The sequence below is a fragment of the Emydura macquarii genome, unplaced genomic scaffold (assembly GCF_026122565.2).
Source record: "Emydura macquarii macquarii isolate MOO-44397 ecotype Brisbane River unplaced genomic scaffold, CSIRO-AGI_Emac_v2 contig_480, whole genome shotgun sequence".
Lineage (NCBI taxonomy): Eukaryota > Metazoa > Chordata > Testudines > Chelidae > Emydura > Emydura macquarii.
In genome coordinates, this window is record NW_027130617.1 from 5,768,437 (window position 1) to 5,793,556 (window position 25,120).

Here is a 25,120-nt window from a genome sequence, read left to right on the forward strand (position 1 = left end):
ATCCTTCCTTGTGTTTAGTGTCTCAAAGACTTCTTAGGATACAAACAGGATTAACTGTCTTTCAGGAATCTTTTGATTTAGAAGAGTAATGTTTCCACACATATGATGTCCATATCATCTCATGATTTTATTTAAATAAAGATATTTCAAAATGAGTTTAGTGTTGGCATGATAAAGCAATACAACTTGCCGATCTTCTCAGTTAGCAAATTCTTGGTGAATTTTTCTTCAATTCAGAGGACATGAACAAGACCATAATTCATCAATTAAACCCTCTGCACTTGAGCTAATTTCAACCTCTATGATTAAGTAAATGCAATCACAGCAACCTTAGTTTAAAAAGCAAAACATCAAAAGTACTCAGAGGTTGAGAAAAAAGGCTATGAAAGGCTGTACATATTGCAATGTTTGAAATATACTTTAAAAGGCAAGATTGTGGCTATCTACATGATAGTGGGCAAAGGGTGGTGAAGCACACAAGTCTTCTGCATCCTCCTTCTGTCCTTGTACAGGGACCAGCCCTTAAAGCCCTTTGTCTCCTAAGGTAAAATTTATCCCAAAGCAGAGCACTCACACAAAAGTTTATGCACTATTTAAAGGGCCAAATCCTGATCCTAAGGAGATCAATGGCAAAACTCCCATTGACTTCAATGGGGCCTGGATCTGGCCACAAGAGATTAACTGGTACCCTGTGCTCTGGGGTGAATATTACCACCAAGTGCAAGAATCCCTCCAGGCTGGTGATGCCTTTGACAAGGCTTGATATCTGAAAGGTGTGTGGAGTGGTGAGGGCCTAGACCATGACCCTGCATTCTCTCTCTATACCAACCAACAGCACTGAGCTGGAGAGGGAGGGAAGTGCATACTGCACCTTTCAATGAGCGGTGATGCTATCACTCCAGTTTCATCTTTTACAGTTTATTCTGTGGTTACAGTCCTTTGTTAGCCATTGAAATTGAGATCTGATTACGGTTCAAGTCATAATCATTGTGAGTGCTCAGCATTTGTCAGGATCAAGTCCTGAAATTTCATTTACTATGTGTATGTGTGTATATGTGTGTGTATACACTACCAAATGTATATACACATAACACACACACTTTGATTTGCCCTAATGTTTTTCTCCTTTGAGGATTACATAAACACAAACATTATTAATTGAACACATTTCCGTTAGGAATTAGTATTAAATAATACACTAAAATACTCTTGCCCACTGGCATGACACATTTGGAGCAGAGCTCCCAGGACCAAAATGTTTTGTAAATTGTGTATGGCCATTTACTAGTTGGCTATAAATAGGTAACAGTATACATAGCTATATTAAAACATAGTCTGTTAAAAAAGCAAACATCATTTCTAATAGTCCTGAAGAAAGCAACAGTGTTGAAGACTGAACTCTGTTTCCCAGCCAATGGTGCAAGTGGAATCACTAGATAATTCATTTAAAAAAATGCTTGCTTAGAAAATTTAAATTAATGTATTTCATTTAAATGCAGAATTAAGTAATAGTTGCTATGATTCCCAACTATATACCAGAGAGAAAAATTATTGCATCAAGGTAGAAATCAAGGTCATTAACAACCATTTAACTATTGTTAAACACAAGATGCTTTAGCTATGAAATCTGTTTCAAGCACCCTTTAAAGGCAATCACACTGGAGTAATGCAGGCCTTGAGACTGGAATATCAACACATGGTGCTGCTGGTAATCTAATAAATATCAGTGTATGGCCCATCAAATGGGAATAAAGTTTGTGATTCCACACAAATTCTCAACCCAGTAAAACACAAACAGCTAACAAGAATCTGAAGTTCAATACAGACATGAAGAAAACAAAATAGTTTTTCAAAGCAGTAACCCACAAAGTGCACTCAAGAAGAAATTATTTTGGGGACTATGTCCAAATCCAAAGGAATGTATTCTTGTACTGCCAAACTATAAGATTTGCTGCTATTTCATATTGGTTTATCATGGATGCCAGACAATAATCTTAAATGGAAAGAGTGAGGATCACATTTAGAAAACGCAAGTAATGGAATATTTGTTTTAACCACTGCCCATAAATAATACACATTTCCAGCTTCTTATGGCTATATAATCCACTAATTAAAATAAAAACCATGAACACTACTCTCCTATTACCATTTGTTCAAAAGTGCTCATTGGAAAGGCTCTGTAATAAAATTCTGCTTGGAGCACTTTGTCTTAAAGCAGTGACTGGTTAATATTAGCAACACAGACTATTTCATCTAACTAATCATCAGTTACTACTGTTTTAGGCGCTGATCCTCTTAAGGGCTGGGCGAAACTGCGGTCCCTGTTCTCTCCAGTTACCTTCCTGGAGGTACACTGTACCCCAAAGGTGGCAGGGAGAGGTGGAACTATGGTTGGAGCTATGGTTAGTCAGCAGAGTTGGCTTGCCATGCAAAGGGAGTATGCTGCACCCCTTAAAGTAGTGCAGCAGTTTGTGCAGTGCACAGTGGGGAACTCTGGGAGGCAGTTGCCTCTCTAAGGCAGAGTACTTTCTATGAAGCACTGGGGAGGTGGGGCTTTCTCCTGCCCTCAAAGGAAGGCTGAAGCTAAATGGCACAATATTAAAAATAAATGACCTGACCCTTACCTCATTTACACAAGTACAGATTAGTATCTCATGAGATGTCAATGGAATTACATTAGTATAAAAGTGATGTTAACAAGAGAAGACTCAGCCATAAGGCTTCCAATGAAAAGATTTGAACATATCTAACAAACACAAGCTCACACGTTTGCTCTCTTATTTGCTCTCATGCCATTCCAGGGACTACAAGGTAACAGCAACTAGAACACTTCTGCCACCTGAAAATAAGTTTTTCAATGCAACTATTCTTGGATCAACAAATCAAAAAATAACGTATCTGCCGATTATTTGTACAAGTTCTCATTCTTATCAGTGCAGTGCCCAAGAGGGATACATAAGTTTGCAGTATTCAAATAAATTATCCAAAAAAGATTTCCTGGAGTTGGATCAAGTTTTCTCTGATTAGCATTCACCACCCGTGCCCACAGCAACCAAAATAAAAACAGAGGAAATACAAAACATGAGGAGCAGATGAACTAAAGGGAGAGCAGTGACGAAGAAAAGATGTTACTTCTTAATTTAGATGGAAAGGACAAAGTCATGGACTGCAGCTCTTTATTTATGAGAGCATCCTTCCAGTAATCTGTATCTATACTGCATCGAAGTATGTAAGTAGCTTTCGGACATTTCACATTAGTCTGCAGGAAGCCATTGATGGACACATTTGCACAGTTAACAGAGCAGAACATACCAAGTGTGCATAGACATATGCCACAATCTTTTACTGAATACTCTGTGGTGGCTCTGATAAATTATTCGGATTTTCTTTTTGTTCAACTTACAACACACTGAGAGGACAAAACCCTAAGCTCAGCACTCAGTAAGATGTTCCACAAAACCTTTGTTTGTTGTTGTTTTTATTTATTTTTTTACAAAAGCTGTTTGTTTCTGCCTTACAGTTTATTTATTGGTAATGGTGAAGGAAGCAAAAGAAAGGTTTTCAGTGCCATCACTGATAAGTTTGACCGTTACATTTATTTTTCCTTGGCAGTCAACACTGACATTTTGGTCTAAGCTCCTACAACATGATAATCTTAGATTGTTATTTTTCATTTCCTCCCCCCTTTCTTTTCCTCCCTTCAGCTAGGAAAGAGAAAGTGTCCCCCCCCCCCCCAAGTTTAAAATACTCTCCATTTTTATTTCTATGTTATCCCCCTATTTTTATCACAAGGCAATGGGCAACTAACTAGTGTCACCACCGCAGCTTCTTCTTGCCTCAGGTAATATTCTATGTTCTATGACATGAACTCTGGTGGCAGCCATATCAGTGTCCCTGATTATGATATACTATACTGTTGGTACATCACCAGGATAGTATTTTCAAAAGTGCCTAAATCTCATTGATTTTCAATGGGGCTTAGATGTCTAAGTCACTTAAGCGCTTTTGAAAATTGTACTCAAAATCCATGGCTAGTAAAAACTTTAATAACGTGTTCATAATTTTAGAGAAAGTTTAAAGGGTAACATTTTCAAAGGTGACCCATATTTTGAGATTGGACATTTCAGAAATTAGCTATAATACACAATGCAAGCAATCAAGAGTTTGACAGTGAGCTTATTTTAAAGTTTTATAATAATTTTTGTTTCCTTAACCAAAACACTTGAACTGTTGCGTAGATGATCCCCAATTCGATTTAACAATTAAAAGCAATTTTACAAAATTCATTCTAGTCAATTCAAAAAAGATCTTAAAGCTCAAAGGCCATATTCTGTGCCTTCAATTACATGCATGTAACTCTCGTGAAGATCAGTTGGGACAAGAGGTTTACAGACATATAACTAAGGGAAACTGTGGACTCTTTCTCTTATGAAGTCCATCCTAGAATTCATTTATCTTCCCCAACCCGCACATGGGAGGCATAGTAAAACAGAAATATAAAAAATGGCATACCAAGGTACTGAACACCAAGTCTTTTGCATGATTCCAGGCAGGCTTGTTTTGTGTTTTCATAGCCATAGTCACTATGCCAGAGTTTCGTAGTTATCCAGAGGTCCTCTCGCTTCACGTCACTTTCTTTGATAGCTTTCTGAAGGAGTGATTCACAGCCATATCTTTTTGCTGTATCAATATGACGAATGCCACATTTTTGTAGTGCATATACCACAGCATCATGGGAATATCCACCTTGATGGGATGTACCTAAGCAAAAATTAATAGACATGAATTGTTATTACTTAGTGATAAATAGAATTTTGCCAGATTTTTCAGTTTTCAGTGTTTGCTGTTGTGACAATTAACATATTGGTTTCTCAAATCATTATATGAAAGAAATGTGCGAGTGTATAGTAAAAACACCCAGACCCTAGAACACAAAGGGTCTAATTCTGATTTCACCTACATTGGTGTAAATCAGGAGCAACTCCACTGGCATTTCAGCAGTGTAAAACTGTTTTAAAAAAAGTGAGATCAGAATCAGGCCTATAGGATTTCATGACCTATGCGTATATGCTACTATAGTTAGTTACTTCTGAAAGCTGTATCTTTAGAAAAGGGCAGAGACAAGTTATATACATGGTATAACAAATAAATATATGCCACATTCATTCTCCACATGGGGTGTAATATAAATATTTACATGATGAAAATATTAACAAAAAATGAAAGTATTAGATTGTCACTTCTTAAAAAGAATAAGCTAGATTCAGCAGTTTGCTGTGTAAGAGACAAATCCTGAGGTCTTTATTCTGTCAAATTCCACATAGGCCCAGGTCAACACTATACTATATAACGAGCCATATTAAGCTCTAATATAAACAGGTGTAACTCCCATATAAATCTCCCGGCCAAATTCATTGGTGACTGAAATTGTGGTGTAAGATACAGATGGGATAGAAAATGGACATAAATGGGGTTTAAGTGATAAAACAGTGTAATTTGAACTGCTAGTCGTTCATTGGATGTACTAAATAAATGTATTTTACATGTCAAGGGGATGGAAGGATGAGGAGACGTAGCAGGAAAAGCCATTAGCAGGAAGGCTGTAAGATAAAGAGTGTTTGTGAGCGCAAGGAGGGGGCTTATCTTCTATCTTCCTGTTAGTTGTTTTTCATGCTACAAGCCCTTCAAACTCTTTTCTGAAGCAATATTTTCCACAATTTCTGTTTGGGGACATGCTCAGTCAACTCATAAAAGTGACTTGTTAAGGCTATGGCTGCTATCCTGCGACCAATAGCGGACAGGGAGATTGTTGCATCCACACGGAGCCTCACTGGGACTCTCCACGGGCATAGCAGTCTGCCTGCGCAATACAAATTGCAGTATCAGACCCTAAGTATAACCAGCTCTACAGGTCACTGCAGAATCTAAAAGAGATAAAGGAATCCAGGATGCAGAAGAATATTATTCAAGGGTATCCTTTGCTGGTTTTCTTCACCCTCCAAAATGGTTTCATTCTACACTGACACAAAGATCCACACCTTTACCAGATGGATATACCGTGTATATATTCATTAAGGGTATCACAAAGGAGAACCCAGGGAAATAAATAAAATAACTTTTTTTTCCTATCCTCCTCATGTCTACTGTTCCTGCATAAGAGGAAGAGTGGGAGTCACTGCCCATTCTCCCTCCATGGGACTCCGGCTCTTGGAACTTTCTAACCAATTGTTGTAAGATTCAGGAGAGTTTAGGGAATCCCTATATTGCATGAATAAAGCAAGCTAGATTCTCCTAAATTCTTGTTACAGTATGTTCAGTCATCATCTCAGAATGAAAGTCATGACACTATATCCATCTAATCTCTCCCATTACATCAAACAAAACATCATTTAACCTGATATTGCACAAACTTGCACCCATTTTGATGTACATTCTGATGTAACACCACTGATTTCAGTGGAGTTACTCCTAATTTATACCAAAGCAAGTAAGATCAGAATAAGGCCTAATGAAGGGATAATACTGTACTCCTGTACTTTTAGCAAGGACACAGCAAATCTTTTACTTCTTCAAATATGAAATAAAATGTTAATATTTTAAAAGAGAAAAAACATGGTGGGGATAAAAGTGCTATTTTTGTCCTTAAATATTGGCACTAAATATGAATAACATGAGAATTCATTCACAAAAGATTCAGAAATGAGTATGCATATGTTTGTTTCATATTAATATTCACAAAGCTAAAACAAATTATATTTATATACTAGATGTTGCAAAAACTTCATATTAATTTTGTTCAGAAATGTAAAATGAATGTAATATTACCACACTTTAACCATTTAAAAATAATATACTTATACAAATACACCATGAGATGTTAAAGGAATGTAAATTATATAGCTACCATAGAAAAGTTACTACACTTTTTCATAATGATCTCTTCGTTTTTAATAAGCTGTTATTGGTGCCAAAGAAATTAGGTTGTAACTATTGTGTCTGTTTGTGGTTGAATAGACATTTCCAAGTACAGAATGAATGAAGTTCATTCAGAGGTCTTGCACATGGACTCAGACCCTTTTCATGCATAATGGAATCCAGTAAGAATATTTAGGACACAAAAACTTTTACTTTTTTAACCCTTTTATGATCAGGGATATCTGAGATTTCAGTTTGTTATTGTTTCTCTTCTAATGACTGAGTGTGTACTATGTTCAGAGGAAATAAACAGACAATGGGAAGGAATTCTCTGAATATCTGTAAATTAAAATAAGCCATATCAGCCCTGCTACAGTAAATTAAAGTCCCTCAACAATTAGAGAGAGTAGTATATAGTATGAACCACTGAAATCATGAAAACCAAGTATTTCAGAGTTAATAATGCTATTCAGACAAGGAATTCTAGGAATTACAGGCTTCTCACATTATTCATATTGTTGTAGAACCATATGTGCTGTAATTCAGAGGGGAACTAGGATGAGTTAAGAATAGAAGTATAACCTTAACTCTGAACTTATTTTTTTTTTTTTTATTTTTGGTTGGTTGGGTTTTTTATTTTTACTGTTAAGCCAAACTTTTACCATTATTTGAATGTACTATCTTTCTGATCCACAGTTGTTTAACATCTTTATTAATGACCTGGATGTAGGTATAGAGAGCATACCGATCAAGTTTGCAGATGACACAAAGCTGGGAGGTTGCCAGTACTTTGGATGATTGAGCTAAAATTTGGAGGGATCTTGATATATTGGAGAACTGAACTACAGACAACAAAATTAAATTCAACAAAGACAAATATAAGGTGTTATACTTAGGGAAGAAAAACCAAATGCACAAATACAGAATGGGGGAAAACTGGCACGGCAGCAGCATTGCTGAGAAGGATCTGGGAGTTGTGGTGAAGCACAACCTCAGCATGAGTCAGCAATGTGATGCTGCTGCTGCTGCAAAAAAAAAAGAAATGCAATTTTAGGTTGCATTAATAGAGGCATAGCATGCAAATCTCAGGAGGTGATAGTACCACTCTACCTCATGCTGCGCAAGTCTCAGCTGGAGTACTGTGTCCAATTTTGGTCACCACTGTACAAAAAGGATGTAGAGAAATTGGAAAGGATTCAGAGGCAAGTGACAAAAATAATCAAAGGGATGGAATGCAAGCCATATAAGCAAAGCAGCTCCCTTACCCTTCCCTCTCCTACTTCACTGGAAGTTGTAGACATTTTGCTAGAGATGTTTTTGGTCAATATTAATGCAAAGGAGTACCAGGCACTACTTTTTTTCCCCATGGAGAACTATATCCTAAAGCTGTGTGTGCTAATATGAAAATGATCCCATTTCATATTAAGTTATAACCTTTTAACATCTAAAATAATAGGGTCTGGTTCTTCACTGGGTTACTCTCATTTTATTATTACTAAACTTACGTACTTGAAGTCAATGTGTCTACGTACACGTGTAAGCCTTTACATGACTGTGAACACAGAAAGAAAAGAATATGTAGATCCCATAAGCATGCTAATTTATCTGACCTTATCTGGTTCTGGTATATGATTAATTACTCAACTAGAACATTTTTATTCCATCAGACTGCATTTAAATTAAACAGTGACATGTCTATTTTTGCATGACTTTTAACAAAGTGTAAAACAGTTTTAAAAGTAACTCAAGTTTCTATCACAGAACCAGACTGCCTCATGTTAACTCTCTACAACTATTGCAGTACAAATCACAAACACTCTTATTGCTATATGATGGTTTATGTTTCAATAACAGGGTCATTTACTATGAAAGCTGTATTTAGTGTCCCATAATAAGTAATTCATTGTGTCTTATCTGCTTGGGAAGAACACAGAGTTTTCCTATGTACTAGCTGGTCTCAGAAAGTTTCATTTTGTTATGAAATTGTCACTCTGTATAATTTTAACACAATGTTTATATATTAATCTCATTTTTGGGATCAAGTTATGTTCCAAATAAATGTAGACTTTGCTCAAGTGAGGAATACATTCACAACTTGCCAGAAGTCCAAGAGCAGCACCTAACATACATACAATGGAGTGAACTGCAGCCCCTGTCATCTTTAATATAGAAGTGCAACCTATGGAAACAATAGGGCTGCAGTAAAACTGACAGGGAAATTTCAACAAAAAACAGAAACATAAATTTGTGATCATTTTCACGTATTCCTCCCTCCCCCCCATTTCCAAACCAGCTTTAGTGTATGGCCTCCATATGCCACAAACTTCATCTTACAAATGAGGGAAGACACTAGTCAGATTGCATTATGTGGATGAGGTTTTGGCCAACCCTGCAGAAGTAATTCCTTAAAAGAAAAAAGGTGCACAGCCCACACAGATGTTAAGATATCAGAGCACAACAGAACCTCAGTCATTTTTTCCCCTGAGCAGAGAGCTCCCTTTTGTGGGGATAGAGCACTAAGATACCAAATGCATTGTTTAACCTGCAATAAAAGTGATAATATGCTCTCATTCCCAAGCCCCACTTATGTGGCTTGCCTCTCTCCCCTTCTCCTCTCCTGACTATTTTTGAGTTTTGCTCAACTTTTAAAACTTTGCAACATTTGAACATAAAACTATGTGCTTAGTGGAGGTAAACTGTAGTGAACGAAGGAGGAGAGGAAAGTCAAGGGTTACAACAATAAGATCTTGCAGTTACTTTAACTTAGGCATGGGTATATCTCAAACGGCCAATTAAATCTTTTTCGTTGTAATTATTATTGCTTAGTTACTTCTTGTGGCCATTGTGAAAGATATTAATCTTAAGGATTAATTAATTAATTAATCTCTGAATGAAGAGAATGTGGTGGCTTGGTGGATCCCAATTGGTAGGGTATTCTACATGTACAGAGCTGTGTGGATAAAAGCACATTGTGGCTTGTGGGAGAAACGGACAATCAGAGCATCTATTTGCTTCAGCTTGGGGGGCTGTCTGTGAGCCAGGATGGGTCTGCCGCCCACTGCCTGAGCGAGAGATGGATCATCTGAATGAATGAATGAATTTTAAGGATTAATTAATTAATTAATCTCTGAATGAAGAGAATGTGATGGCTTGGTGGATCCCAATTGGTAGGGTATTCCACATGTACAGAGCTGTGTGGATAAAAGCACATTGTGGCTTGTGGGAGAAACGGACAATCAGGGCATCTATTTGCTTCAGCTTGGGGGGCTGTCTGTAAGCCAGGATGGGTCTGCCACCCACTGCCTGAGTGAGAGACGGATCATCTGCTAAGATAGGTTGTAGATCTTTAATGATGTGTTGGAGAGATTTTAGCTGGGGACTGTAGGTGGTGACCAGTGGTGTTCTGTTGTTTTCTTTGTTGGATCTGTCCTGTAGTAGGTGACTTCTGGGTACCCGTCTGGCTTACAGACAGCCCCCCAACCTGAAGCAAATACTCACCAGCAACCATACACCCTACAAAAAATCCTACCCAGGGACTTATCCCTGCAACAAACCCAGTTGCCAAGTCTGCCCACACATCGACTCTAGTGACAGCATCACTGGTCCTAACCACATCAATCACACCGTAACGGGCTCATTCACTTGCACATCCACTAATGTTATATATGCCATCATGTGCCAGCAATGCCCCTCTGCCATGTACATTGGCCAAACTGGACTATTGCTATGCAAAAGGATAAATGGATACAAATCAGACATAAAAAATAATAACAGTCATAAACCAGTCGGAGAACACTTCAGTCTCCCAGGGCACTCTGTCGCTGACCTGAAAGTTGCTGTACTTCTCCAAAAAAACTTCAAAAACAGACTTGAAAGAGAAACTGCTGAGTTAAAAATTATCTGCAAACTTGACACATTCAAACTGGGTTTAAACAGGGATTTGGAATGGCTAACTCATTACAAGAAGTAATTTGCTCTGATGACCCATTCTTACCTCCTACTCAATGGTTGTCATCAAGCCTCAAGTACCCGGCTTCCCCATTGTTATCTATGCCCTTGGATATGTAAATGTTGCCTTCTATATATTTTCTAGTTTCCTATTTTGCTGTATCATTTCTACCAACTGCATCTGAGGAAGTGAGCTGAGGCTCACGAAAGCTTATGCCTACTGACATTAAAATTGTTAGTCTTTAAAGTGCTACAGAACTCTCGTTGTTTTTGCTATATACAGACTAACACGGCTACCCCTCTGGAACTCTTCTAGTTAAAATAAACTGGTAGACGTGCATATGAGGAGGAATAAAAGAAAGCAACAGAGCTTCCCTACAACTCCACTCAGCCACTGAAAGGCAAAACACAGTTCGATTCTAGTTGTGCTAATGTGGGAGAAGGTAGGAGCCTTTTTCCACTCTTGGGTGGGGGGGGGAGAGAAGCCAGAATGCTGCAGTTTAGGCTTCCTGAGCACAATGGGGGACAGCGATGAGGTGTAGAGTGGGTGTGCGGGGGGGAGGTGAGCCATTATTGACAGAGGCAATCTAAACCCCAAAAGGGGCATGGCTGGCCAGGGTAGGATGAGGACACTCAGATGCTGATGATCTGCTACAAGATTCAGGCCCTGCCCTGCACATCATCAGCTAGCATTTCTCTAATCAGGACCTTTAAAAAGGAGGTATTAGAATCACTTCTGAGAGTACTCCCCATAGCAACCATAGAGGCCCTGCATGCCTCGGCATTCTTCAGGAAGAATACCTCCACTCACTGTCACTGAACGCTGCTCAGCAGCCATAAATCCACTAATGCAGTTCTGTTTTTAAAAGTCACAGTACGACCCAGAGCAAAGACCTTTGCTGCAGGGTGACATGAGCTCTGATACGCTAACTATTTGAAGTACCCAGCTTTCGGATACAAATGTTTCTTCCTACTGCTTATAACCTCTTTGTAGAGTTTATCTTTAGGGAAGAACAGCTCTGAAATCAGACCTGCACATTTGAAAGGCAGGCTATGAATGTGTAATCCATGTAGAAATTTCATAAGATGAACTGCAGCACACATTTATTTAAATGCCTTTATGGACAGACTGCCAAATCTTGCAGCCTTTTCTTTCACTCAACACTTTCCCACCATCATGAGAACTATTTCTCATTAACAACCAAATTGTTTTCAGATGCTCTGCTATAAGATGTTTCCTTAGAAACCATTTGGTAAAAGACTGTGGCTTTCTTCCATAGAAATCTCAAGCAGTGAAAAGGCAGATTTTCTGGCATAAATCAAATCCAATTTCTAGGGTTCAATAAACCTTTTCTTCTCAGAATAATGTTTTGTGACTAGATCTTAGCAGTTAATAGTGCACGAAGAATTGCTGGTGTGAACCAGTTTTAAATGATTTTCATTTCATCCCTTTTGTTAACTCAATTTAAATTACTTCCAGTGCTTATTATACGTTGATGGAACTTTAACTTCATAACTGGCCAGGATGATATGCGCAGCACATTGGCAAAATGTATAAATTAAAAGTAAGTAAACTGAACAGAAATAACATTAATGTTCTCCCTGCTCCCATACCTTATTTTAGGCTTTTAATAAATCAACCTGTATCACTCTGATGAAGATCTTGTAATGCACTTATATTAGCTGTTACCAAGTAAATTAAAAAAGATAATAGTTGATCAACAATATTAAATATTTTGAATCCTTTTCCAGGTAAATGACTCCCCCCCCCCCTTTTTTTTTTTTTTTTTTTTTTTTTTAAGGCATTTCACATAAAGGTATGAGGCAAATGTGATCTATCACAAGGAGATAATTACTTTTGAGGACAAACTTCCCGGCAGAAAGAAACTTTGTATGAGACTGATCTATTACAGTATAAACTATGGGCTTCATATTTGCAAAAATGTTCAATGTACCATTTATGGCTGTGCAGCTATGAGAGGGATGGCAATATTTAAAAAAATATTAAACAGATGCAGGAAAAAGAGTTAATTTACTATGATGTCAATAATTACAAAACTAACACTTAAAATACCTATGTACAAAGAAAGTTAAAATCTACAATGCTCATATATCTAGATACCTTAGGTGTCAAAAATATAGCTACAATAACTATCATCATAGTATACCTGAGAGCTATTGCTGATTTAGACCCCAGTTCAGCAAAGTACTTATGCTTGCGCCTAACTTTAACCACAATAGCAGTGCCCCTGAAGCCAATGGGACTACTCATGTGCTTAAAGTTAGGATGTGGTTAGATATCTTCTTGAAACAAGGCCCCAACCCTGAAAACTAATGCAGTCTCTTAGACTCACATGGAATCCTGCTGAGGTCCACTAGATTTTGGGTGGGTGCAAAGGTCTGCCTCAGAACATGTTTGCAGCACTGGGGCCTCAGACTGAATGCTGAAGTTTGACAATAAGGTACCCTTTTGATTAAATGTGTTTTGTTTTTAATTTCAAATAAGACAATGAAAAAAATAAATTTTCAATGTCTCCAAGACGAACTACATGTTTCATAATTTCTATTACACATAGCCTTAGATTATTATGTACTAGAATGCAAAGGACTTCCTTTCGTGCACTGAGCATAGGGAACTGAGCATACTGTATGTGAAACTTTAGTAAATGTGAACAGCAAAAAGTAAAAAATAAAAGTTTCTCCCTATGTTTCTTTATAACGTATAAAGACTACCTCAAAGACGATTTGCAAATACCCTTTTTTCCCATCTTGTTTTTCCTCTTGCTTGTTTTCTGCATAATCAGGTCTTCATATCACTCTCTTTGCTGGAGGTCCTTGGCAAGAATACTAGAGGACCTGAAGAAAGTCTGCAAATCAGCACCACTTCTCCCTCAGACAAGACAGATGAGAGCTGCAGCAGTTTAGATTACAGCCTCATGTGACATCACTATTCATCTCTTCCAAAGATCTTGCCAAGGACTTTAGGCAAAGAAGGAAGTGGGGGCTTTATGTTCCAAACGTGATATGCGAAAGGGGGGGGAAAGAGGGGGAGAAAACCCCTTTTTTAAACAAAAAATTTTAAAATATCTTTCTACATCATAAAAACACCAGTGAATGTCTAAAATTCAATATATTTAGGTTTGCTCTATTGCCCATCTGGAGATTGCTTTATGTTATTTCTTTTATCTTTTATGAGACCACTATCAAAGAAAGAAAATACAAACTGGATTTTTATATTATACAAAACCATTTTCAGTTAAAATCACCACTATTGGGTTAAAAATCATATATTTAAAATGTCTTCATCTATAGTAATATAATTTTATTATCAAAAGTGATTGTTTTAAAAATCTAATTTACTTTTCATTATTGTTAATTGTTTACTTTTTGGATTTAACTAATCTTGGGCAATGGAAACGGCTACTTACTGCTGCTACCTTTCATACAAGTGAGGATCACTTCCTCATTGGATGATGGTGCAGAATTCTTACTGTCCTCTTACTGTAGGGATGAGTGCCAGTGACACAATTTGTGTCCTTGTTACATGATCAAAAAGTGCAAGAGAAGCCAGCATGAGATTAAGCTAGTTAACTTTCTGCTGTTAAAGCAGAGTTAATGTGTGGAGCTGATCATGAATTTGGACAAATAGAGAGACTGTTCTTGTAGATAGGAGAGCATTCACGTGAGCCAGTCTTCGTAAAGCAAACAATGTCGTGCAGGAATAACACATGAGGAATCTGTTCTGAAAGGAAGTACCTTTCTATAGGGTTCTCCCCTCCCAAAAATATGAACAAAGGTACTTTTACACTATTTCCCCTTCCTCTTACTCCCCACTGGGTGGCAGCACTCACACCACATACCCTAATCCAAATGGAAATGCAACTGAAGGCGGAATTTGGCCTTGTGAATTCCAGGAGGCCCTCCTGGGTTTTCTTCATAAACATTTCTTCAGAACCATAAGTATAGGAATATGGCTGCAACCAATCAAGAGTCCCTAGGATTCACTTGAGGGGGGCCACACTTACACAGACATTTTTGGCACTAGTATGAACTTGGTACAAATATTCAGGTCATGCATTTCTTACATACTATAAAATCCTCTGTATTTTTTTTCTAAATAGATCCAGAAGTTTACGACAAATCTCTGAAAAATCATGGCAAAGCTCCCAATGGCTTCACCCACTTTTTGATTCCCCTTGTGAAAGCAAACCTGCGAAGAGAGAACAGTTGTCTTTAGCACAAAGAAATCATCAATCTTTTGTTATACCCACTTCAAGGTCATTTCCTTTAGAATCATTTTCAAAATCAAGTGGTTTAAATTTATTCTCAAATTGTCTTCCCATTATGCCTATAAGGGAGTTTACGTACTCTTTTCCCAACTCTGTGTTCAGTTTAGTTGAAATTAGAGATTCAAAAACTGAACCATTCTTTCCAATAAACTGGTCAATCAATGTTACTTAGCTACCAGATGTAAACTTTGCCCTTTTCAACGACTAGGGAGTGCTACAGATGGGTCAGTGCTTTAAACTTCTTAAACAACATTAACCAGATGAGAGCTGTTCGTGGCTGTTTTCTAAACTTTTTAGTTCTAAAACCAGAGCGGGGGTTAAACATGACTACAATGAGGGAAAAATTGTATTTGAGTCCCTTTTTTTGTCTGTATGATATATAAATGAGGCTTAATTAAAACTCCTTGTGTTTCTTTTGGTAACATTTATTTAACTTAAACATTTGGGTAGGAAAATTTTTTGTGAAAGATTTAACAGTCCCCTGTCTTTTCAGATAAAACTCAGTTTTGTTCTCTCTAGGTATGTCTACACTGCCAGGGCTGTGGGGCTCCATGGATCGATGCAGCAGGATCGATTGAGCAGGCAGTGGAGACCTGCACAATCCATCATGAAAGTGCTCTCCGGCCGACACAGTAAATCCACCCTCCCCCCCCGAAAAGAGTATTGCTGCATCAACTGGACTGCATTTCCTGTCAACACAGAGCTGAGTAGACACCCTGGTAAGGGAATGTTAGTGGGTTGACAGGAGATACGCAAGTTTCAGTACGTAGCTTGCATCTCTTCCGTTGACGCCGCTGGCAGTATAGACCAGGTCTAATTCTCCAATGACTCCAACAAAAACAGAGAAGGATAGTTTTGAAAGTACTGAATGTTTCTAAAGGGCAGGGCAGAGGAAGAAGCAACTTCTCTCCCAAAAAACAAGACCTTTCAGGACTGTTTTATACAAAAATGGAAGCAAAAAAAGTGCACATTTTAAAAAATAAGTTAGATTGGTGTTTAGCAAGTTTTTAAAATAAAGTAAACAAGCACCAAGTTGGAACTGGGTGAAATTAGGGAAAGCAATGGAGTGAGCAGGCCAACAGTTTAGTCAGGATATAACAGGATGCTCATTTTGTTGCCTTGAGTGCAAATGTACTGCTGCCTGGAGATTAGCCATCTTTTGAACGTATGTAGCAAGTGAAGTATCTGGAGGGCCTCAAAGATCAAGTACAGCTTCTCAAGGCCAGAGCTACTGAACTGGTGGATGAATGAGAGAAAAAGAGATTTATAGACATGGCATTTAGTTCATCACAAGAGGCTATTAAGGAAACTTGGTAACCCTGGGTGAGAAGTAAAATCCTGTCAAGATTACAACAAAACCAAAAAACTGGTTGAGATAGAAAACAAAGGGAAGAAATAAACAGCCAGTTCTCAGTATGCAATAAGATTAATAGTGGGGCATGCCATAGAGTTTAATACCAGGACCAATGTTCCATAAATTTCTTGATCTGAAAGAGGTGCAAAAAGCAATGTGGCAAAATTTGTGGTTGACAAAAAATTAGAGCCCAATGTTGCTGCTACTTCCACTGATTTCAGTGGGAACAGCAGGAGGCACTTTCTTGGTTGGTCAAGATTAGAAAGGACTGAGCAACTCTAAAACTAACCTAACAAAACTAGAAAAGTGGGTAACAAAACTGCAGGATTTAGTGTGGACATGTGCAAGGTAATGTACATTGGAAGGCAGAATTTAAAATATTTGCATGCATGCACCAAGAGGTTCTGAATTATCTGTAACCTCTCATGAGATATTATTGCGAAAGAGCAGTGATCTGCTTTTTTGTTTGCTCCAGAAAAATTAGGCATTGTAATGAAGGGAACAGAGAATAATACAGGAAATATTATATTGTCATAATGCAAATTGATGGTACGTACTAACCCTGAATGCTGAAATCAGTACAAGTTAGTAAAATATAGACTTATGAAGACAGCACTGTACTGTCCATAGGGGTCCATTCAGTTCCACAGGAGTTATAATTTATTTTTAAATTAAATCTTAAATTCTGCAGAAATTAGCTTAGGCATCCCTTTACCACCAATCATCAGGGAAAGTTCTCCAATCTTCACAGCTGAGTGGATTTTTCAAGCCTTGAGCACCAGCAGAGTTATGGCTGTACCAACAACACATTACTATTATATTACTATTATTATTTATTTATTTGTATTGTGGTAGCATTTAGGAGCCCCTGGCATGCACCAATATGCTAGGCATTGTATTTTCAGGAATTAATACTTTGGTCACAAATCTGAATATAAATTGACTAAGTCTCATGCTTTTTTGCCTGAAGTGTTTTGAGGCATAGTTAAGGATTTTTTAATATTGCCTTGTTTCTATATATTGTAGGGTCCTCAAGATAACTGGTGAGTTTATAATTTATATTCTATATAATGCTCTATCAAGGTAGCAACAGAAAAAAAGAGATTAGATAAACAAATTTTGCTGTCAGTTATAACATTGAGAGACAAGGTGGGTGAGGTAATATCTTTTACTGGACCAACTTCTGTTGATGAGAGAGACAAGCTTTCGAGTCAACGCTTGTCTCTCTCACCAACAGAAGTTGGTCCAATAAAAGATATTACCTCACTCACCTTGTCTTTCTAAGATCCTAGGACCACCACAGCTACAACAACACAGTTATAACACTGTTAATCAACAGTCGTCCCTTTGAAGTCGTATCTGACAGAGTTATTGGCCCAGCATGTTTCAAACTTAACTCTGAATTTTCTTGCTTTTCTGTTTTGTTAGTCCCCTTCTTGTGGTTTCTCTTAGGAAGCGCTATAAAAAATTGCTTAATACTTATTGAATGCTAGAAGGAGGCAAACTATTTTGAAAAGAATACAAAGGCGTATTAGAGATACTAAAAGCTAATAAATTCTTCCCCAATTACCAGCAATTCCAAATACAGTGATATGCAATTTGTAGTTTTACAATCTCCAGTGGGGCTGGTGGGTGGAGGACATAACTTCTGAGGCAGTCAGAAATCAACATATTCTAATTTTCTCAGAGTGACTGACAGCAAAAGCGGATTGTCTGCATTAGTGCATTGTCAACATAAACTCTAACTCAATAGTTAGGAACTTATTCTTCAATTCAACTATCACAGATCAAAGACAGTGCTCTGAATTAAATTAAAAAAACTAAAGCAAAGGGAATAAAATGAACCATTTGAATTACATAGACCACTTCATACACTCTCTGACAGTTACATCAAACCCTTACTAAAGTAAGGTTAAAAGATAATAAAACAAAATTATTTGAATTAGGAAAATATTTCAAACAGAGTAAAATACATATATTTTAACTGTAGTGATAAACTGTAGTGATAAACACTTCAGTGATTTAAAACTAATTTTCTCAATGGTACTGAGTGGCTCCAGTTTTATGGCTGTGCTCAAAATGTTTTTGGCACTGTGCAGTAAACATTAAAAATTACCCACATGTAAAAGAAAGATTCTAAGTGAAATCCTGACCCCATTAGTTAATGGAAAAACTCCCACTGACTTCAACAGAGCCAGGATTTCATGCTCTGTCTTTGATAGTTTGCTCCTGAAGCCATTGGGCCTGATTCTGCCCTCATTTATATTGGTGTAAAGTTAGGATAACGTCACTGAAGTCAGAAGTGTGTAAAATCAATGTCAAACTGGAGAAGGCGAATGGAGAATCAGCCCCACAAACTTGAAAAGAAACTACATGTGAATATTAATACCTTCTATTCTATATTAAAGAAGTGGAAACCCCTCTTACTTTACAGCTTAATTACTTGATGGTTTCTGTTTGGTTTGATTCCAGCAAACCAGACAAAGAACACAAGTGCTTTTGGTTTTGGGTTGTTTTTTTTAAATCACAGAGAAGCTGTAATATCTAACTAAAGCAGAATGAATAATGCTTAATGTGGAATGGTTTGGAAAAGGTACTTAAGTTTTACAACATGCTGTCAAATGAAAGAGGCTTTTGGAAAGGTCACAAAGGAGAAGAGGAAAAAAAATAAAAGCTCTTCAAATGATGCATGAAAGGGACTCCAATCTTAAGCAAATGGTCAAATTAATTAGTTTGCTTTACAACATACAAGAGCTCAGATTAAATTTTCCATAAGACACGTGCGAAAAATTAATAGTCATGAACAAAAATGTTTGAAAATCAGGTGCGAGATTCCCGGCCTCCATACAGGGGGGAAGGAGGGAGAAATCCTCCTGGCTGAAGAGTAGCAGCAGAGCCCTAGACAGTATTTACTATAGTCTTGGGGCTGCACTCACCCCGTGGCTGGTTTGCTTCCCTTTGTGGGATCTATTGGCTATGCTTCTATCCCAGCCAGTCCTTCCCCCGTCCTCCTATCTGGGAAAGTTTGTGCCTTTTGTATGTCGGGAAGATTGAAATCCTCTATTTATCAACTGAATATGTACAGCACAGGCAGCTGCAGTGCAGGATTACTCTCACTCTCCTACCTACATGCTGCTATGCTGATTTAATGGCGGGACAATCTTTAGGAATAAGAGAGTAGTTCAGGCTGCATGTCAGTTGTTATATTAAATCCTTGGAAAGTACTTGTAGTCAGAGAGAAATCAGCACAGAACGCAGAGAGATGCAAACCCATGAAAAGTCTTTATTGAACTAACACTAAAACCAGCCAGGACTGGCTGAGCTATCCCCTAATAGTCTAACTCTATTGCTATGGCAACAAGCTACCCTCTGTTGCTATGGCAACCTAGGTAATTAGGCAAGACACAAAATACACAACATCGGTTAATGATTGGATTCTTCAGAACCATCAGCCAAGGTGAAAATTCTGATGGCTGTGAGGGAGAGATCTGAAATTGGGGTAGTGGATGTGTAACGTGTCCTACAGACAGCCAAAAAGAATGTTCTAATCCAAAAGACATTTATTTTTTCAGGATATTTCAACTGCAGTTCAGTGAACAAGAAAATCCTTTTCTTTAATTCTCAAAGGGCAGAGGGAAGGAATACCTGCTTTGCTCTGCCTCATTGATAAGAGGGAAATCTTTTCTTTCAAACTTTATGGAAACTCTGATGCCTGAATAGGCATAGCAGGGATATATTCTGGGGAGTTTGTATTCCCAGCTATGCTGACTTTTATGAAGCAGTTTCTCTGACCCATTGCTAGCCTTGACCGAGATAGTTATTGTGTGTCCAGATAGGTTTCTACTTTCTTTTTCATTTTTATGTAAAAGCTCCCTAAAGTATTAGCCTTAATGTAGGACAGTTTGCTGTGCAGTCAGTATTTTGCATTTTAATTTTGTTATTGACAAAACAATTATTTTCACTATCATTCTCCTATTTTCAGGCACAGAATATGATCTTTTTATTTGAAGAAACTTGCTTTTATTAATAACAATTATTATAAAAAGCCAAATTCACTCACATAGCACCATAATATGACTGTTAATAAACTACTAGTATTTGACCCACTGGGTGAAGAACAGTGCAGCTTCAATCCTGCAAAGTCTTATCTGTAATTCCAAAAGTCTCAGAATAAGGCATTGACTTGCTATAGCACAAAGAAGGGTTTGATACAGTAAAAAGCAAGGCAAATGACAGCAAATACAGCAAATGACATCTAGTAGCCTTCAGCAAAAATATCTGTATAGAGAGCCCAATCCAAAATCCCATTGACCTCAGTGTGAGTTTTGCCTGTGACCACAATTCTGCAAATGGACCCCCATACATGAACCCTCATGCCTGGCAGCAGGATTGGTGACTGTGCTAGGATTACATTATCATGCCAAGAACTCTCTTTATAATCACTGCTTGCAGTGTTGTCTGCTATTGTGATTTTCTGTATTCTTCTTAAAGCCCTAGCTCCAGGAGTTATTTGATTACATGAGAATCTCAGCTTTCAAAAATTTCTAGCCCTTGAAAGTTGCCATTCTTCTACAAAAAAAACTTCAAAAACAGACTTCAGGGAGAAACTGCAGAGCTGGAACTCATATGCAAACTTGACACAATCAGACTGCGTCTGAATAGGGATTTGGAAGGGATATCTAAATTACAAGAAGTAATTGTCACTGTTAGTCTTTAAAGTGCTTCAGGACTCTCGTTGTTTTTGCTGTATACAGACTAACACAGCTACCCCTCTGGAACTAGCCCTCATGGTTGCTGGAGAATGGGAACCCTAAAGACTCAAACACAGAAGGCAAATATAAAACTTCCCAAATGTATTATTTTTAAAAATCTCATGATTTTTAAGCCTACTTCATGACTCAGGGGCCTGACTCATGATTTTTGAATACTTGTGGTTGGCAATCCTGTGTTTGTATTACAGAATATATTGGCTGAAAATGCCATACTTATATTACACAACCTCATCCCCACCAATGACACAATGTTTACCACAAAGCTCCTGGTCATAATATTAGTAAATTGGATTTGAACTAAATACTTTAAGCAGATAAACAAAAGCGAGTAACTTTTTTTAATGTGATGATCCACTTCATTGTTTTCATGAACTGACTAAATAACCACTGAAAATTTTAGCTTAAATTTAACCAGCAAAGAATATTTGTTTCCACTTCCATGAACCTTCCTTCCAATCCTGCAAATATATGCCTGTACTAATTTTACTCACATGTATAAACCTGGACAAACAAAGGATTTGCAGGATTGTGTTCTTGGTCCTTAGGCACCTATGTTATGCCTCCTTGCCACACTTTACCTGTTAGGAACACCGAAGCATTACCATCCCACAAACCACTCAGAAAGCTGGTTCCTATTCCCCCTTAATTTCCCAGAAGAGTCAATCCTTCAGAGATTTGTTGCTTAAACTAAAGGACCAAACTCGACTATCTGAATGGTGTACAAAACTCTCATTTAAGACAAGGGGCAAAATTTGGGCCCAAAAGAGGTAGCAGCGAGATGACTTAAACTAGAGTGGACTGAAACAACAATATCTATGTGACTTTTTTCTATTAACTAATTTTTAAACATCCAGCTGTCTCATAGAAGGGATCTCTTAAATAGTATGTCCATAAAGTTTTTGGGTGTTTTTAAGCTTTCTGATTTCCCAGCTAAAGATTAGAAGGGCCTTTTGGGGTAATGTAAGAGCAACACTGAACATTGGGAATGGTTGATATTTCTTCCATTAGATTGGAAGACGTTTCCATCTTTAAAAAAAAATTGAATTTTAGGAAATTTTTGGTTCAAAATGGCAGGAAAATTCTTTATTTTCCCTCTGAAGCTTTTCTCCATAGGAAAAAAGGGGGGGAGGTTAAAAAAAGAGCAAGTGTGGGAACACTTTTTTAAACAACTTTTCACTGGAAAAAACAAAAAGTAAAACTGGTAAAAATCAAGAAGTGCTCTGTATATATACCTGTCTGCTATCTCTTCATTTTCACTTTTGCTGCTGCTCTTACTAGTAAATAAATACCCTGGTACAGAATCAGGGGAAGAATGAGTGAAGATCTCTCCAGAGCAATGCATGACAGTGATGTCATCCTGCTAGGGTATGAGGCAGGAAGTGCAACTGACCATTAACAAAACAGTGGAACTGACTGTATACAAAAGTTCTGTCAAATATGCCAAAGCACCCAAGTGAAAAAGAGTATAGAATTATTTTATATGATTTCTACCTATTACAGTAAACCTAAAACCTGTTATTGTATCAACAGCATATTTGCATCAAAACAGTGATATGTTTATTGTATATCGATGGTCAACCCTCCACACATTTGTTATACCTGAAGTTAAGATTCTGCCATGGGTATTTTTAGTAAAAGTGAGGGACAGTCAAGGGCAATAAAAAAAAATTTCATGGAGATCCGCAACCTGTCCCTGATGTTTACTAAAAATACACATGGGAGGACAAATAGTCAGAGTGCTGCTCCAGAGGCAGGGGCTGACTAACACTGCTCCAACACCAGGGGGCTGACCCAATCCCAGCCTTCTGGCGGGCCCAGGAACCGCTTCTCTGTCAGCCCTGGGGCTGGCTGCCAGCCACTACTCCGGCAACCAAGGAGCTGGCTGCCAGTCAGCTGTTCCGGTGGCCCCGGAGCTGCTCTAGCCCCAAGGGTGCTGACTCAACCCCAGCCACTGCTTCAGCCCTGGGGGCTGATAGCTGCTCCAGCCCTGCCCCAGAAGTCACAAAAGCCCCAGAAAGTCAAGGAATCCATGACTTCCATGACCTCCATTACAGAATCTTATCCTTAGTGATACCTTATAACAATATTGCCAACCCTAAGCATTAAAAAATCATGAGACTGCCTTAAAATTCATAAGATTTTAAAAAAATAGATGAGTTATTTGCCTTCTGCTGTCTGAACCTTTAGGATACACACAGGTCACATTTTCAAATATTTGCCTGCAGCCATGAAGGTTAAAAACTTACTATACTTTATATAAAAAATGAAAGCTGAGATTTTTGGCAGACTTTTGAATCCAGCAGCTGGAGCTTTAAGAAAAACACCTAATATGGAAAGACCTAAGATAAATTCACAAGAGCCAGTGGCAACACTGCTTTAAACAAATCTCCTGAAACTGGAAATAAAAAAGTCAAGAAAGAGAAGTCAGTTGTAACTTTTTTTTCCTGAGTGCTGCAGGGCAGACACACCTGCTCTACATTTTCCCTCATTGTGGGGAAGTGGATGGATTTCATTTTATTTAATGTGTTTATTATCCTATATATAACCTATTACAAAGTACACAGGTGCTGCATAGTAATAATTCAGACCTTGCAGATGCTGAAAGGCCATCTTGCTCTGGGGTCAGATGATTTCACTGTGTGTTTCACTGTGATATTTAGGGCCAATTTTTTATACAAGGAGGACTGAAGTCTATGTTCAAAACTGCACCAGCAAATGCACATGCCTTTACAATGACTGCATGTGCAAGTCAGGTAATCACACATGCAAATGGTTAGGTACACAGCCAACTAGCCATTTATGCACACAGTTACCTGATTTGCATGTGCAATTAAGGATGCACACTTGCAAGTGAACACAGAATGCTTTTTGAAAACTTACCCCAAAAAGTCTCCTTTCTTCCAACTTTCACAAACTCAGACCTGCCCCTCTGGAACATAGTGGTCCCCAGTAGGCAGTGTTTACAGTCCCCACTTGTGGAGAAAGAAGGGTTTGATAGGAAAGCAGGGGTGTATTCATGCAGAGGTATAGTCTCCCTCTATGAGGATAGGAGGATGTTGCTCTGTGGGTTTCAATAAGGGCAGGCTGTGATACTCACCCTTGGGATTCTTGGAAGCCTCCCACAAGAAACAGCCTAGCTGCAACACTGGGCTGTGTTCTGGCATGGGACGGGGCGGGGCAGGGCAGGGCAATACAATTACAAAGGCATTGGACAGTGGGGCTGGAGAGCATGTTGTGCTGCTGCAGGGCAGTGACACAGGCGGTGGGTAGCAGGCTGTGCTGTGAAATGGGACTGCAGGGCAGGGCCATGACTCAGGCACCAGGCTGTGGTGTGGTATGAGTAGGACAACGACATAGGCACTGGGCTTATGGTGTGGTGTGGTGTGGCGTGGCATTGGGAGGGGGCAAAATAGGGCAGTGACACAGGCACTGGACCATGCTGTGGTAGGGGTAAGGCAGTGGCACAGGCCGTGGGCGCTGGGGTGGGGAAGGGACATTTGCACTAGACTGGGGTATGGCATGAGGCGAGGCAGGGCAGGGACACAAGCGCTGGGCTGGGGGGTGGCATGGGGCGGGGTAGGGCCACTGGGCTGGGGGGCGGAGGGGGGGGGGAGACTAGCACTGGGCTCAGCCCCACCACCACCACGGCTGGCGGGGGAGAGGCGCAGGGCACTTACCCAGCCCCAGCACAGGGATGTGTAAGCCATTGGAGAGGGGGAGCGTGGGAAAGCCCAGCGCTCGCCCAGGCGCCCAGGAGGCCATGCTGAGCCGTGTCCCCATCAGAGTGGCTCATCCAGCCGCACCGGGCAACCACACTCCAGTGATCCCAGATCCCAGTCTCC

The 25,120-nt window shown here is 38.8% G+C and overlaps 1 protein-coding gene across 4 annotated transcripts in view; it reads right to left on the reverse strand.

Annotated features, from left to right (window-relative positions):
- Positions 1-25,093, reverse strand: part of LOC137146829 (uncharacterized oxidoreductase ZK1290.5-like) — a 64,335-nt gene extending 39,242 nt beyond the window's left edge. For 3 of the 4 annotated variants that reach the window (XM_067538362.1, XM_067538363.1, XM_067538361.1), the window contains exons 1-3: positions 24,956-25,093; positions 24,159-24,250; positions 4,513-4,761 (exon numbers count right to left, since the gene is read on the reverse strand). In XM_067538362.1, coding sequence (XP_067394463.1) covers positions 4,513-4,761; positions 24,159-24,250; positions 24,956-25,071 — 457 coding nt within the window. In that variant the 5' untranslated portion in view covers positions 25,072-25,093. The remainder of the gene's footprint in view (positions 1-4,512; positions 4,762-24,158; positions 24,251-24,955) is intronic. The other variant, XM_067538364.1, reaches the window with a different exon arrangement.
- Positions 25,094-25,120: the final 27 nt, after the last annotated feature.